Below are 16,850 nucleotides of genomic sequence, written 5' to 3'. Positions count from 1 at the left end.
CTGCCAAAAGAATTAAATCTGGTTAACTCCTGAAACCAAATCTCTCCGACTCAAGTGTTATGCTATCCAATTTTTTTTTTTTTTTTTTTTTTGAGACGGAGTCTCGCTCTGTTGCCAGGCTGGAGTGCAGTGGAGCGATCTTGGCGCATTGCAACCTCCGCCTCCCGGGTTCAAGCAATTCTTCTGCCTCAGCCTCCCGAGCAGCTGGGACTATAGGGCATGCCACCATGCCCGGCTAATTTCTGTATTTTTTAGTAGAGACAGGGTTTCACCATGTTGGCCAGGATGGTCTCGATCTCTTGACCTGGTGATCTGCCTGCCCGGGCCTCCCAAAGTGCTGGGATTACAGGCATGAGCCACCGCGCCCAGCCAACTATTCAAGTTTTAAATGGAAAGGCAAACTGTGGAGTAATGAAATTTTGGTTTTACTGTACCTTTTGCTATCAAAATAATATGCATGTTTGGAATCTTGTCTTTATTTGGAATTTAGCTACTGTCTGCATTTAACCATTTGCTTTCCTAAGGAAAGTTAGTGATCCAGAGAGTTCAAAGGATTGGGGAAACAGAGGTGTCAAGTCACTTGCACTTTGTACCTGTAAGTTATGTAATAAATCATTATACTGCTACTTCTGTGCCTGAAGGTTTTGTGGTAGGTATACTGAGCTGTATAGGCTGTTCTGTTGCCTGTACTAAACTGTTTCATTGCCATTTTCAGCCATTTTTACTTAGTGATGCTAAAAGATAAGTGAATTAAGATGTGTCAAAATAGAGTAATAGAGGAGTTTTAATATAGAGCCTGTGGATTGTGAAAGAAGGGTGAAAGAATCATAAATAGGTTCACTAGAATAAGTAATCAGAGGACCAAAAAACTCACACCATCTTACATATTTAGAAGCAAAACAATCCTTAAGTTTCCAAGATGGTTTTATTCAAGTCCCATGCTGTGTTAGAAACATACAAGTGATGAGAAAAACATTAACTTGAAGCATGCAGTTATCTGGCATTCTCTAAAATACCATTATACAAGTTTTCATTTACTTAGAAAAATACCCACTAAAACAATCACAGTTCTTTTTAAAGATTTAAAAAAAAATGTATTGGCCAGAACAAAGTCCAAGAGATAAACAAAGTTCTGAATTGTATGTCAAAAAAACTGTACAGGGTTGTACATAAAACTATAGCTTACAAAAGCCTCAGGTATAGTAAGAATTCTGAATTAAGATTTCCAAAGTTCTATTTACCAATATTTATTAATAAAATCCTTATGAAATAATTGACTTAGAAAAAGTGAAATGCTCATGATTTCAGAGTGTATAGAAAATACTAAATATCACTTTCTGAAATAAAGTGTACTCAAAACAGCACAACATATAGTCTAAAATCAAGATTTCTGTCATTCATTTAAACTTTGCATGTATTGCCAGGGTGGCCTAAACATAAAATTTCACCTGCAGTAATAACTTTTTAAAAATGATTTCAAATCACTTCACAGTTTTATATTTTGAATTCTAGCCAGTCTTAAAATCAGCTTTGGGATGGGGTGCATAAAACATGTTGGGTTTTTTTCCCCCTTAATTATTGCACTAGAATTTAGGGGTTTGGTGCCTTTCCCATATTTTTTTAGAAATTAACATATTCCATAGGCAATAAAAGTAGAATGACAACTAAGAACATTTTAAATGTACTTTCATGTTTGTGTGACTAAAACTTGCTTTGGGAAAATTGGTCTGAAAATCAAGGAGTGGATGTGGAAGAAATTAGCTTACCAATTGAACCATCAATCCCATTGGCAATTTTAAGGCTTCTATATCAGCATATTACAGAGTTTATATTCCTGTTATTTTCCTGCTTGTGGGAAACAAGCCATGCAACCATTTGACATTCTGTATTTTAGATGTAACAGTACTTAATACTTGGTAAAAATAAATTCCAACTTTTAGAACGGTTTCAGTGTTATAAGAGTTCTACTTATTAGATGTAATCAAATTTCAGATTGATAAACAGAAGGTACATGGCTAAAGCAGTATTGTTTTAGAATAAAATGATTCACTGACTATTTCAAACATCTGAATACATCTGGCCAAGAAGCCCGCAAATGGGTTTGCTGTGTGAAGATAAACGGATTTTAAACTCTGATAATACTGTTCTTGAAGAGATTAAACTGAGAATTTTTAACCCTGTGCTGCATTTTTTTTTTTTTTTTTTTTGAGATGGGGTCTTGATCTGTCGCCAGGCTGGAGTGCAGTGGCTCAGTCTCGGCTCACTGCAAACTCCGCCTCCTGGGTTCAAGCGATTCTTCCGCCTCAGCCTCCCAAGTAGCTGGGACTACAGGCATGTGCCACCACGCCCAGCTAATTTTTGTATTTTTAGTAGAGACGGGGTTTCACCATGGCCAGGATGGTCTCGATCTCTTGACCTCATGATCCGTCAACCTTGGCCTCCCAAAGTGCTGGGATTACAGGCGTGAGCCACGGCGCCCAGCCTGTGCTGCATTTTAATCAAATGGAGATGTATAGTTGGTCTTGTTCATCTAAAGGACATTAGACTTCTTTTTTTAAGAAAACAGTACTTTTCATTAATAATATTGATTTTTAGGGTGAAGTAAGCTCTTGTGCACATAGCTGAAGGATGAAGTCCTTTTGTTTTCCATGTAATCTCCAGAAATCTTGTAAAGAATTGGTAAAGAATCTCAATAAGCAGATTTTTTTTTAACTCCCTTCTTATAAATACCTTCAGTCAAAGCCAGAGGAGATGCACTGAGACTGAAAAAACATTTGTTGACTCCCAGACTTCACTTAAGTCGGCAATTTGGTCTCATGAGTTGGCATTATTGCTAAGATAAAGCAAATGAAATTGAAGCTGTACTCTTGATATTTATACCATACAAGACTATGCTGTTAGGGCTGTCCTGTGTGGTCTGCAGCCAGAGGTTACACTGTAACTACCATATGCAGGCCAGACATTCATTCTGTGCTTAGGGACTGAATCACACTATAAGGTGTAACACTAGACCGGAAGACTTTTCCATTAAAACAAAAAGTTCTGCTTTTCTAATTCATTATATTTTCCAATATTTGTTCCTAAAATATCATGAAATGGTACCTAAAAGCAAGGTACTGGAAGATCATCACATCATGTCACATTTGGTCTTAATATAAGACATCAGAACACATCTTTAACAACATTGAGCCCTCCCTTAGTTTGATTCTTTGTGTCCTTCAGGAGAATCAAAGCCTGCCTCAGTTAAAAATCAGATGAAATGTGAACAGAAAGGTTATTTGGTTCTGAAGACCTGCTGATCACTCCTGGTCTCTTTGCCTGAGTGTGTTACTGTCAGAGGTAATCCAGTACTGCTAAATTTGTGTAATAGTGCATGACCTCTTGTGCTTTTTGCTAGATTCTGCAAAGCTTAAATGTTAGTGACAGAACATAGACTAGCTTCTCAATGTGATATTTTTGTTTCGTTTTAAAAAAACAAAAACATCAGTGAATGCCTTAAAAAAGATTAAGGAGGAAGTAACTCCAAGATCCTGAAAATGGTTCTTGTATTGCCAGAAGAATTTCAGTGCTTTTTAGTAAAACACTTGCATATAACACCTTAAATCTCATCATGTGTGTACACCAGGAAATACTCCAAGCTTGTGGAGATCCCCATGGGAAATGCTGGGGAAAGAATACAAATAGAATATAAAAAAACAAAAACCACCGTTAAGTTTGCATATCTGATGTCAAAATGCTGAGGTAATATTAACTGCTTAAAAAAACCCACCCATTTTTGCTTTCTGTTATTGCTGAAAAAGACAGTGATACTGTTTGAGCCACCTTACTATACCAAAAGTTCAAGAGATTATTTCATGAACGTTTACTATCGGCGAGGCATAATGTTCAAAGCAAGTAAAAGAAAGTAGGTAAATGGAAAAATATAAAACGACAGTTATGGTTGTTATCCTTAAGATCTTGAGTGAGGGACACAGTCCAACCCCAGTGGGGTTTATTACTTCAGCCTTGTCATGGTGCCTCTTAGTAAATTTTTTAAAGCTAATGGCTACCACCCACTCAGATTCTATTTCCAGGCGAATCCTTAAAAATAAAATTCATAAGTTCTTAATAAATAGTTGCAGTTCCTCCTGAAGATGCTGGGTAAAGTGCGGAGAGAAGCACCACCGAAACCCTCTTGCTGGCCAGTATGGCTTGGCTAAATTCGGATTTGATAGCCTACTTCATTCAGAGTGCTCAGATCAGCCACCTTCTTTTCAGGCAGTGCAGGCCTAAGAGTAAAGACAGAAATATGGTGGAGAGGGGATAGGACAAAGAAAGGTAATTGAGCACTTTCAAGGGCCTCTACTCGTTTTTACTAACACTTCTCATATCGGTCCCGTCCTCCCATTCCCCCACCCTGCCAGCCGTAGCTCTCACCTCTACTTCTTGTTCTCAAGTCCACCTTTAAAGGTTTTAAGGAACATTTTAACAGACTTTCAGTGTAGCGTTCAGTAAAGTTTTCAGGGTGTTGAATGAGCTTTTGCAGCTTTAAGCCTGAATTTGGTCACACTGTAACTCTTGAAACCCAATACCCTTGAACCTTGCAAGGGTCTAAAAGTCGCATACACTATAGTAGAGCCAACGATCTGAGTCAAATTCTCCTTGAAACACTGGCTTCCCAGTGTTTGTGCCCTGGAGGAAGCACAGGAATCAAAGGTGACTCGGGCTCCCAGGGAGAGGGTTAATGTTCTAGGCTTGAATGTATAAAATCAAGGTGAATCTTAGTATTCATCTGAAAAAGCATGTCAGTGTGGAAAATCACTCAGTGGCAAATCATCTCTTCCCTAAAAACGTGCTAAAGTCATTTCCAACATAAAGCTGAAACTAAGCAATTATATAAAGTCATCTGAGAAAGTACCTTAAGCTGGGAATAAAAACATTTGGTAGCACATCATCTGTCTTCAATAAAGACACATCCTAAATGACTTCCAATATACAACTATGCCTAAACGATCTCACAATTTATCTTACAACTTTTCCTTTTTTTTTTTTTTTTGAGATGGAGTCTCACTCTGTCACCCAGGCTGGAGTGCAGTGGCATGATCTCAGCTCACTGCAACCTCTGCCTCCAGAGTTTAAGCAATTATCCTGCCTTAGCCTTCTGAGTAGCTTAGATTACAGGTACCTGACACCACGCCTGGCTAATTTTTATATTTTTAGTAGAGATAAGATTTCAGGCCGGGCGTGGTGGCTCACGCCTGTAATCCCAGCACTTTGGGAGGCCGAGGTGGGTGGATCACGAGGTCAAGAGATCGAGACCATCCTGGTCAACATGGTGAAAACCCGTCTCTACTAAAACTACAAAAAATTAGCTGGGCATGGTGGCACGTGCCTGTAATCCCAGCTACTCAGGAGGCTGAGGCAGGAGAATTGCCTGAACCTAGGAGGCGGAGGTTGCGGTGAGCCGAGATCGCACCATTGCACTCCAGCCTGGGTAACAAGAGTGAAACTCTGTCTCAAAAAAAAAAAAAAAAAAAGATTTCAGCATGTTGGCCAGGCTGGTCTTGAACTCCTGACCTCAGTCTGCCCGCCTCAGCCTTCTAAAGTGCTGGGATTACAGGCATAAGCCACCGCATGGATTACAGGCCATTAAGAAGTGGCCTAACTTTTCCATTTCTTAATGAGCCTCCTCACCTTTGATAAGAGAACACTGAGATCATGAATCAAGTTTAGGATGTTCAATATGGGTTGTGAGCTCTAATTCAAAAGTTTCACATCCATTTTTGCAAGAAAATCAAAGACAGGTTATATATGAACCTTGTTTTTATTTTTTTGAGTTGGAGTTTCGCTTTTGTTGCCCAGGCTGGAGTGTAGTGGTGCAATCTCTACTCACTGCAACCTCTGCCTCCCAGATTCAAGCGATTCTCCTGCCTCAACCTCCCGAGTGGCTGGGATTACAGGCATACCCAACTAATTTTGTATTTTTAGTAGACACGGGGTTTCACTATGTTGGTCAGGCTGGTCTCAAACTCCTGACCTCAAGTGATCCACCCGCCTCGGCCTCCCAAAGTGCTGGGATTACAGGCATGAGCCACCGCGCCCAGCTAAAACTTGTTCTTAAAAAATAAAAATTTAAATTTAAAAAAGGCCAGGCTGGGTGCAGTGGCTCATGCCTGTAATCCCAGCACTTTGGGAGGCTGAGGCTGGATCAACTTGAGGCCAGATGTTCAAGACCAGCCTGGCCAGCATGGTGAAACCCCATCAATACTAAAAATACAAAAAATTAGCTGGGCGTGGTGGTACACGCCTGTAGTCCCAGCTGAGGCAGGAGAATCGCTTGAACCTGGCAGGTGGAGGTTGCGGTGAGCCAAGATTGCGCCACTGCACTCCAGCCTGGGCTACAGAGCAAGACTGTCTCAAAAAAAAATAGACCAAATGAAAATATTCTTGTCAGAAGCTTTCTTAGTTTATGCCCTTAAAAGATTTCCTAACAGCTAACGGTTTTTCCCTGGCATAAAAGTGGTCCAACTCATTCAATGTTGATAGAACTAGAAATCAACAGCTATCTTGTGTCTAAAGCACAGCTCAGTGAATGGCATTAATCTCTGCCACCAATTCCGCTACCCCTTCTCTCTTCCTCTCTCTCTCTCTCTCTCTCTCTCTCTCTGTCTGAAATGGGAAGGAACAGTCATCAACAGTCTGATCATCCCCTCTGAAACCTGACTGCTTAACTACTCAAGAAATCGTCCCTGACTAGGCACTACATAAATAACTTGTAACCTTATTTCTCTGTTGCATGGGCCTTATTTCTCAGCTTGACCATTATCAGTCAGGAATTATCCCTCTTATTTCTTTGTGTCTCTTCCCACGGCGCCTGGGACACACACATGATGCTAATTAACACTGCCAACTGCCAGTAGAAATCCCAGCACTTCTGTGTGTAGACTCTGGCTCATTGTTTCAGAGCTCAAGGCTTCCAGCCGTCAGGGGATGGTGTCCTCCAGTCTCTGCAGGCCCCAGAGATGAGCTGTTCTCTTAAACAAAGCCACTGCTACAGGCCTGGAGGAGTGGCCCCCAGAGGACACTATGAGGATCATTCTTGGGTTGATAGCAAAAGGAACACACATTTGCTTGGGGATTCAAACTTAAAATTCTATTCGTACCCTAGCCCTCAGCCCACTAATGTGGAGAGAACCAGGGTTCTTACACACAAGTCAGGTTTAGAGAGTCCGTATGCAGCTGGATCTCTCCTAAAGCCTGAAGTGAAGCCCCCATTGCCTCTCCTTGCCTGAGGTGCTGTCATCTTTACAAATAGCTAATTTGAGACTTTCTCTCTCAAGTAGACTCCCCATAAATTAGCATCAGCCTGATGCAAATGTGGTTAGAAAGGTAAATCACTTCACAGTGTGCCTCACTTTTAGAAAATTCAGCAATTAAAAATTCAACTTGCCTGCAGGAAAAGGCAAAAGGATAAGCCTGCAGTATCTATATGCACTCCTTTGTTTAGAAAAAGATTAAATTCGGGTCTTTTTTTTTATACCTCTCTGATGCCTGGGAATGCGGGTCATTTCTTAGAGCTAGTAAAATATGATTTCCACACTGCCTTTCTGCTTTTGTAACTAGGTAGGCATATATTTCTTATCCAAATATAAACTACATTTGTATTAGATGATTTTCGTAACTGATGTATCTAACGATCTGTGTGTGGCAGGGTCTATTAATTGCCCCTCAACATCCACTCGTTCCTTCTTTAGTAAACACCCCTCTCCCATCCCGATTTTTAGCCAGGTGCATAGCTGCATTGAATACAAAGTACATCTTCCAGCCACCCTGTACCCAGGCATGGCCTCTGACTAAGTTGTAGCCAGTGAGATTTAAATTTAAATTTAAATTTAAATTGCGGTGTGACAGTTAGCAGGACAGCTCTTCAAAAGACAACTGGCATGTGCCCTTCATCTTTTTCTTTCCCTTGTTCTTCCTGCTGATGGAAACATGGAAGTGACGGCTGGAGTGGGGACCTCAAGAGGGTCTGTAGGGCTGGACACAGTGGCTCACGCCTGTCATCCCAGCACTTTGGGAGGCTGAGGCAGGCAGATCGTTTGAGGTCAGGAGTTCAGGACCAGCCTGACCAACATGGCGAAACCTTGTCTCTACTAAAAATACAAAAAAATAGTTGGGTGTGGTGGTACATTCCTGTAGTCCCAGCTACTCGGGAGGCTGAGGCAGAAGAATCGCTGGAAAGGCGGAGGTTGCAGTGAGCCAAGATCTCACCGCTGCACTCCAGCCTGGGCGACAGAGTGAGATTCTGTCTCAAAAAACAAAAAAATGATGATCTCTTAAGATGGCAGAGCAGCAGGAAGCCCGTTTCCACCTCTGTTAAGCTGCTTTTACATAAAAGTGAATCATGGCTGAGCACAATGGGTCACGCTTGTAGTCCCAGCACTTTGGGAAGCTAAGAAGGGAGGATCACTTGAGCCCAGGAGTTTCAAACCAGGTTGGGCAACATGGTGAAACCCCATCTCTACGGAAAAAAAAAAAAAAAAAATAGCTAGACATGGTGGCATGTGCCTGTAGTCCCAGCTACTTGGAAGGCTGAGTTGGGAGGATCGCTTGAACCCAGGAGGTGGAGGTTGCAGTGAGCTGAGATCCCACTACCGCACTCCAGCCTGGGCAACAAAGCAAGACCTATTTCAAAAAAGGGTGAAAAAATTGAATTTTTTTAAGCTACAACTTACACCTAACCTTAGCCAAACCTGATCCACTAGCAGTGGGTGCTAAGCCAACCTGAGGACAGTTACTGTGTGGAGCATGGAGAATATGTCCCTAGCAAGTTCTAACTCGGGTGGAATGACCACACTCCAAATGAAGTCAGGAGTCATACTCACGTCTAAGAGTCAATCTTCTTCCCTGTAACCCTGCAAACTATGTGGGACCTAAGCCATGGTAGCTCTTTAGATCTCCTGTTGTCTGAAAATTAAGCAGTGCATGTGCTTAATGAGAGACTCTTGTTCGATGGTCCTTGTAGGACCTACCAGTTAGCTCATCCCAGTTTCCGAAGCTTTCTTATACTAGCTCCCTTCCTGGCCCGGCGTCTTCCTCAACACCAAGTCACACCTCTCCTTCTGAAGCTCTAAATATGCTGCCCTTCAACATAACCCATGGAGTTGATACTGGTATTGTTTATGTCATAGAAAAGAAAATGGAAGTACTGAAAGGTAGGGAACTTGCTCAAAGCAAAGTCACACAGTTAGCAAGTGCTGGAGCCAGAGTTGGTCCCCAGAATCTAGAGCCCACACCCTTAACCACAATGCCAACTTCCCCCTCCCTCTGCTACCTCAAAGCATCTTTCCAAGCATCTGGAAAGGACACCATGGCCACTCCTGCCTCTGAACCTTGGCTTATGCTGTCTCCTGTCTAGAATGCCCTCCCCACCCCGTCTCTTCATCCTTAGAGGGCCAACCCAATGTCACTTATCCCACGAAGTATTTTCTGACTCCCTCCGTCACAATCCACTACTTGCTCTGTATGCTCTGGCACTTTCTTTGGTACATTTTCTATGGCTTAAATGTGTCCCCCCAAAGTTCGTGGGTTTGGAAACTTGATGCAGTGGGGTTGGGAGGCAGGGCTTAATGAGAGGTGTGTGTATCCTGGCACCGCCCTCATGAATAGATTAGTGTGTTTTCTCAGGGGTGGGTTTCTTATAAAGGGATGAGTTTGGCCCCTTTGCACACTCGTGCTTGCTCTCTTTAGTTGACTCTCCCTCTCTTTGCCCTTCTGTCACGGGACGGTGCAACAAGAAGGCTCTCAGCAGATGTCAGTCACTTGATCTTGGGTTCCTCAGCCTCCAGAACCGTGGGCCAACACATTTCTGTTCATTATAAAGTACCCAGTGTCAGATATTCTGTTACGGCAACACAAAATGGACTAAGACAACATCTGTTCAAGAATCCTTCCAATTCACAATCCTTGCGCCTGCCTCAGAGATTGTGAACAATATGAAAGCAGGGAACCTGGAAATTCACATATGGATCCCACTGTGGAATAGGTACCTATCAATCAAATTCTCGCTAACATGTAAATGGCTGATAGGGAATCATCTGTTACTTTTATCATGGGATATTTTATTTTAGAGACAAAGTCCTAAGGCAGGGATTCAAGTTACCATGACAACATTTTCAGAATTAACAAGCAGGAAGAACATTTACTTTTGTATTGGAGCAAGTTTGCTTTACCCCTGAAAGCTATGTAGGGAACCTGCCTACTCATTAAGCTGAATGCATCAACAGCTTGAGTGCTTCCAAAGGAAAGGGACTGGGTCATCTCCTTCAGTATCCCCACACCTGCCACCTCCCACTAAGTACCCAGAACCCAGGAGAAGAAAAGGCTAATACTGGGAGAAAAGAAGCTAAACTGAGATTCCCGGTGAACTGCCCAGAAGATGAAACCCTTTTCTTTTCCAGCAGCAGTGGCTGCAATTCCCTTGCCTGGCATAGGGCAGAAGTAGGTTATCACAGCGTGCCACCTGCCTGTGGGGCCCAGCCAGAAATGCTGTTCAGTCCTTGCCAGCTCATCTCAGGGCCAGAGCTGGGTGAGCTATTATGTGTAAAGAGAGGCCTGTTCCAAGTGCTCTCCCAGCTATAATTAGAATATTCCAAGGGGGGTTATTTTTAAGAAACACGAGCACTAGGATGATGATTCAGCCGGGTCTGCACTTGCCCAGAACCTCTCATCGGATCCAGGGTTATTATTTTAGATGGAACAATATATTTCTCCAACCCCCCTCCCCCATCCTCCTCCAAACAAGGCAAAGAAATGCAAGAATTTTCCTTTTTCAAGGTTCTCAGGCAACATTTTGTTTTAGTGGAAAAAGGGCAGAAAACTTCCCTTTGACTCACTTTGCAGGAGGAAGGATATCCGCATGGATGGATAGTCCCAGCCTCACCTGTTGTGACGTCAATGGACTTAGAGTGAACTAGCGTGAAAGCTTGATGGCCTGGCCTCAAGGCTATGTCTAACCCCAATGACAGGTCTGCATCCCAGGAGCCAGCTGGACAGAGGCTGCTCAAAGCAGGAGGCAGGCTGGGGAGAGCAGGGTGGTGGTTCCATAGAGAAGTTATTCTGTGAAAAATCCTACGACTCTCCGCCATTGCTACCTCAACTTTGACAGCTGCACACCAAGTCCTTCACACTGAGGCAGGCTGGGTGCAGAGGAAGAGCTCGGCCTGACCAAATGCTGCCATCCGTGTAGCCACAAGAAGCCTCAGAAGCCTCAGGACAGAAAGTGATGGAGTGGAGACATCATCTCCTAAGGCTGAACATGCAGAGGAATGTATCTGGGAGAAATGAGGTTTAAGAAAAGAAATAGAAGGCCAGTCGCGGTGGCTCACACCTGTAATCCCAGCACTTTGGGGGACAGAGGTGGGCGGATCACCTGAGGTTAGGAGTTTGAGACCAGCCTGACCAACAGAGAGAAACCCTGTCTCTACTAAAAATACAAAATTAGCTGGGCGTGGTGGTGGGTGCCTGTAATCCCAGCTACTCCAGAGGCTGAGGCAGGAGAATCGCTTGAACCCGGGTGGCGGAGGCTGTGCTGAGCGGAGATCGCACCATTGCACTCCAGTCTGGGCAACAAGAGCAAAACTCGGTCTCAAAAAAAAACAAACAAAGAGGAATAGGAAGTGGAAGGGAAGTTCGCCGGGTTCCCTGAAGCACCCAGTCTCTCTTCTGTACTTCTAACCGAGTGACCGAGGACCATGTCTGGGCACACATGCTGGCACGCGCTCACGCTCACACACAAACACAAAGGCCAGCTTGGCAGGACAGCCTGCGGGCTAGGGAGTCTAGGAAGGGATGTGTGGGAAAGGTGCCACTCTGACGTTAGCCTCTTAATCCCGGATGTTAAGAGATTAAGCCAGGGGTGCTCTCGGTCCAGCATTTACAAGTTTAAGCAAAAACCCCAGGTCCCCCTTTCCTGTGGAGTCTGGCAGGAATCCGGCCCAGATTTAGGATTGCTGGCCTGTCTGGGTAGGCCGCAGAGGCAGAGCATGGCCTCAGCTGGATGAACACAGGGACGAGAGCAGGTTCATTCACACCTGTCACCCTCATTCCAGGCCAGTCCGACTCCTCCCTCACATTCCTTCCTCCCCGGACAGAAGGCAGAAGGCACCGCTGCTGGCAGCTGACAGGGCAGACAGCTGACGTTGCTGAGTAAACAGAGGCCTGAGCCAAGATGGATTCGGCCCAGAAGAGAATTTTCAGCCGGTGCTCATCCCTTTGAGCCCTCTGCAGGCAGGAGGCCCTGGCCATCGGCCAACTGTTGGAGATTCGAGGGCACAGTTTCCAGCCTCTGATGTCACTTCTCCTTTCTGGGACAAGAACCCCTCAGCTCTAGGAAACCTCACCCTGCCTGCCCCTGTCTGCCCCTGTGTGACCCTGGGGAGCTTGCAGAGGCTCCTGGCTCCCTCTGCCTGAGAGGGTCTTTTCCGATGAGGCCCATCATTCCATTCTGGTTTCTCCAAGCACGCCTGGGAACTCTGGGCCAAAGGAATTCCCCTGGGGGAACTGACCAGCAGACATTGGAGTAGAAACGGCCCCTCACCATCTTGGAGGTTTCACTTTTCCCTCCATAGCCTTCCTCATGTTCTTTTCTTTGTTTCTCTCTGCTTTCCACCCTAAGGAAATCTCCTTTTCACACTGGGGCTATTTCTCATTTGGGATCTAAGGAGAATTACCTGTTGGGCACCAGTCAATATGATTAGACCATGGAATCAACTTTACTCTCTATGACTTCACTAAACAACCTCTGCCCTCACCTAACCAGAGGTCTGGACGTACGTAATCCTTCCTGACAGAAGGGAGCAGGAATTCCCTTGTCCAGCTCGAGGCCCTGCAGCACAAGGAGATGGGCTTTCAGGGCTTACTAACCTCTGGGACCCTCCGGGTGTCCAGCAGGGCAGGCAGAGTCCACTGGAGCCATGAACAGCCACAGAGATCAACAATGAAGGGAAATCAAAGAGGAAGAAATGGGGAAGCAAAGAAAGATGACCAGCAAAGAAAACAGGAGGGACAGCGGGAAAAAGCAGCCATACAGGGGGGAGAAAGAGGTTCTCATGGGTCCCCAGGAACACTGTCTCCAATTGAGAAGAATATTCCACTTGGTCACTCTGGCGGCAAAAGCAGGAAATCACTATCTGCTCTCTCCAATTTGCCCAGGCCCACGTCACAGGCAGCAAGCCGAGTCATGAACTGTCCGAAATGGAAAGGACCTCAGAGAGTGCTGCCGCTTCCCAGTGAGGGTGCTGCTGGCATTTGAGGTGGGACAGTTCTTTATTGGACAGGGTGGTCCTGGGCTTTGGAGGGCATTTGCCATCTCAGGTCCCTGGCCCTAACAGGGAGCTTCCTCACTTACCAAGATGTGAGAAGCAAAAACCTCCACCTCCCACCACATTTGTAACCTCCTCTCCCAGAGCTGACCCAGTTGAGAACCCCTGGGACACCCCTCAGTGAAGAGCTGCAAGGGTTTTGAGGCCCAGGGCTGGGAAGGAGTTGGTTTAAGTTCACAGATGGCCTTTGAAACATGAATCTCAACCTCCCTCTCCCTTTCTCTTTAAGAACCACAGGCTGGCCGGGTGTGGTGGCTCACGCCTGTAATCCCAGCACTTTGGGAGGCTGAGGCCGGCAGATCACGAGGTCAGGAGATTGAGACCATCCTGGCTAACACATTGAAAACCTGTCTCTACTAAAAATACACAAAAAAAATTAGCTGGGTGTGGTGGCACATGCCTGTAGTCTCAGCTCCTCGGGAGACTGAGGCAGGAGAATCGCTTGAACCTGGGAGGCAGAGGTTCAGTGAACCCAGATCGTGCCATTGCACTCCAGCCCAGGAGACAGTGTGAGACTCCACCTAAAAAAAAAAAAAAAAAACAAAAAAACACACACACACGGGAAAAAACTTGACAATTCAGTGTAGTAGGTGCTTTAAACACTCCCAGGGGAGCAGAGTGTGAGAAAGGACCCGTGAGTGGAAGAGTGGGGGAGTCCTGGTTTCCCTCTTGAAACTTGGTCTCAGCAGATGCTACACAATCATCTTCACCTGCCCTCCCACTCACCTGATTCTTGTCAACCCAGTGACACTGATCTTCCTTTTGAAAGGGATTATTTAGACAAGTGCAAAAATGGAGAGGAGTTCAAAGCTGGAAGTCGCTCCAGCTGGAGGGAGGAGGTGGATGGGGATAGGGTGGCACTAAAATTAACCATGGCAGACAGGGGCTGGGACCCCACAGCTGATGGGCCTCTCGCCTGTTATGGTAATTTTCCTCCCTTTGGGTCCCTCCCAAGCTTCCTTATGACACCCAACACATTTAGAAATGACGCGATGGCCTTATGTAATGCTGAAAGAATAGCACAGCGACAGTCACCAAACCCCAGTCCTGGCCATCTCACCGTAGGATTCCCAGAGTTTGTGGAGTGACTGGGTCAAGACCATATTTGTCACTTTCTCGTTTCCTTGCCAAAAGCAAGATTACCTGGAGAAAAGCCTGCTTGGCAAAGGCCATGGGTGGAAGCTGAGGAGCTGCTTCTCTCTAAACATACCTCCAGGAACCCGCTGTCCTGGGTCCTGGTGTGTCAGAACGGCGGGAGCTGAAATCTGGAGAGGGAAGCTGAGGCTTGTGCTCCAGTTCATGTGGCCCCTGCCTCTCACAGCCCCTTTTATTCTCATGTTCCGCACCTCTCTTCCCCCTCCTTCTACACGGTAGATCCGTTCCCCAGCCCTGCAACTCAGAAGTCAAGGCTTTGGAGATATTAGGGAGAGAATTCTTCCCTTCTTGAACACCTCAATCCAACTGAAACTTCAGCTGAGATATCTGCCCTCTAGAGTTCCCTCCCAACCTCCAAGCACAGGAGAAAGAGAAGTGACAAGGGTTTCTGCCACCAAGAATAACCATGGCCTTCCTGGATATGCTTATACTAAACTGTCCACGGGCACCTGCGAGCCAACTGGGCTCTAGGGATGGTCAACCTGCTCCAAGGCCACCTGGCCCTAGCTGTAGGGAAAAAACCCCAAAGACCCTGACTTACTGGGAGCAGTTTAGGAAGGCGGACTTTTGGGAATCGATGTCTACCTGGGGGGAAGGGCGGCGGGACAGAGGCATGGGTCAGGGGATTCAGAGGCCAGCCGCAGTCCCGCTTCACCTTTTTTGAAAAGTATCTGATTTCACTGAACCATGAGCTCTGTGCTCCTGGGACATTCCCCACTGGGGCTGGGATCGACTTTGGGGAATGGAGGGAGGAGAGTGTTGGAAGAGAATTCCCGTCTTCCTGCAGGTCTTCCTTCCTGACCTTGAGTGACCGACCACTCTCTTCCCCTGGTCTTTCGCCCCATTCCCAGGCCCACTCTGATGTGCCACTGGGGTAGGGGGCGAGCGGGACAGCTTTGCACTCACAACTGACGCCGTCTAACAGCTGTCCTCTGCAGGCGCAGGGATGGTCACCTGCTTTGGCTGCATGACAAAGTAGTTAGAGATTAGGGTAGGGCCATGGCCTAGGGGATGAAAAACCAGAGGCCCTGTCTGGCCCCCAGGGGAGTGACCAGTTGGGCCCCTCCCAGAATGACTTCACTGGGGCCCAAACATGGGAGCCAGCCCAGGGTCAGACCCCCTAACTTCGTCTCCATAACCTCATTATCCAGAGGTCCAGGCGACACTGAACAAGGCTGAGCCCCTAAATCACACCCAATAGTTTTATCTGACCTTCTCAGCAGACCCTGTACCTTCAGGTAGTGACTGTTATTTTTTAGGGTCAACCGCCAACTCAGATTTCCCATTCTGATTCATCAAACCCAGGTGAAGGCCTGCCACTGAAGCAAATGGTGGATATCAAAGTGTGATCCCCGGACCGGCAGGATCAGCATCATTAGAAATGCGGGTTCTCAGGCTCCATCCCACATCTGCTGAATCAGAAGCTCTGGTAAAGGGGCCCAGCAATCTGTGTCAACAGACCCTCCAGGTGACGCTGGTGTTCTCAGAGTTGAGAACAGGACTGGAAGACCCATCTGTCCTCAGCTGAGCCCTTTCTTCACTGGCAAGATAAAGGCCACTTAAGGTACAGTCCTTCAGTTTCTACCTCCTCATGTATGTCAAGCTCTCCCTAATGTCCCCACTTCCTTTGCTCCTACCCTCTCCCCCACCCACCACCTTCTAAGCCCTCTCTGTAGCCTTCCATCCTATCTGACCCCAGCTGCTCATAAACCTTGCTCCATTAATCCCTTTGTTCTTGATCATTCATTCCTTTCTCCTGGTTATTTTCTCTTTGTGTCCAAAGACACTCTGGTATCTTCCAATTCTAGAAAGACAAAAGCTGCAGGGGACTCTATACAGTTTACAAACTACTAGATTAGTCAGCTCTAAGTCTCCTGTCCCCTTACACAGGTGAGGCACAGAGAAGCAGCTTGCCCAAAGCCACAGCTGGTTCATGGCAGAGTTGGAGTCAGAAATCAGATTTGCTGCAGGCCGGCTGTGGCAGCTCATGCCTGTAATCCCAGCACTTTAGCAGGCTGAGGCAGGCAGATCATGAGGTCAGGAGTTCGAGACCAGCCTGCCCAACATGATGAAACTCCATCTCTACTAAAAATACAAAAAAATTAGCTGGGCACAGGCATGGTGGCATACACCTGTAATCCCAGCTACTCGGGAAGCTGAGGCAGGAGAGTCGCCTGAACCTGGGAGGCAGAGGTTGTAGTGAGCCGAGATCGTGCCATTGCACTCTAGCCTGGGTGACAGTGCGAGAGACTCCATCTCGAAGAAAGAAAGAGGAAAGAAAAGAAAGAAGAAAGAAAGAAAGAAAGAAAGAAAGAAAGAAAGAAAGAAAGAAAG

At 45.9% G+C, this 16,850-nt stretch overlaps 1 protein-coding gene across 3 annotated transcripts in view; it reads right to left on the bottom strand.

Annotated features, from left to right (window-relative positions):
• Positions 1-2,395: 2,395 nt before the first annotated feature.
• Positions 2,396-16,850, bottom strand: part of VASH2 (vasohibin 2) — a 40,806-nt gene continuing 26,351 nt past the window's right edge. For 2 of the 3 annotated variants that reach the window (XM_032289196.1, XM_032289194.1), the window contains one exon: positions 2,396-4,268. In XM_032289196.1, the coding sequence (XP_032145087.1) occupies positions 4,196-4,268 (73 nt within the window). In that variant the 3' untranslated portion in view covers positions 2,396-4,195. The remainder of the gene's footprint in view (positions 4,269-16,850) is intronic. The other variant, XM_032289195.1, reaches the window with a different exon arrangement.

This window comes from Sapajus apella, unplaced genomic scaffold (assembly GCF_009761245.1).
Source record: "Sapajus apella isolate SASKATOON/1434 unplaced genomic scaffold, GSC_monkey_1.0 scaffold22, whole genome shotgun sequence".
Classification (NCBI taxonomy): domain Eukaryota; kingdom Metazoa; phylum Chordata; class Mammalia; order Primates; family Cebidae; genus Sapajus; species Sapajus apella.
Note: the sequence above shows the minus strand (reverse complement) of the source record. Positions and strands in the feature narration are given on the sequence as shown.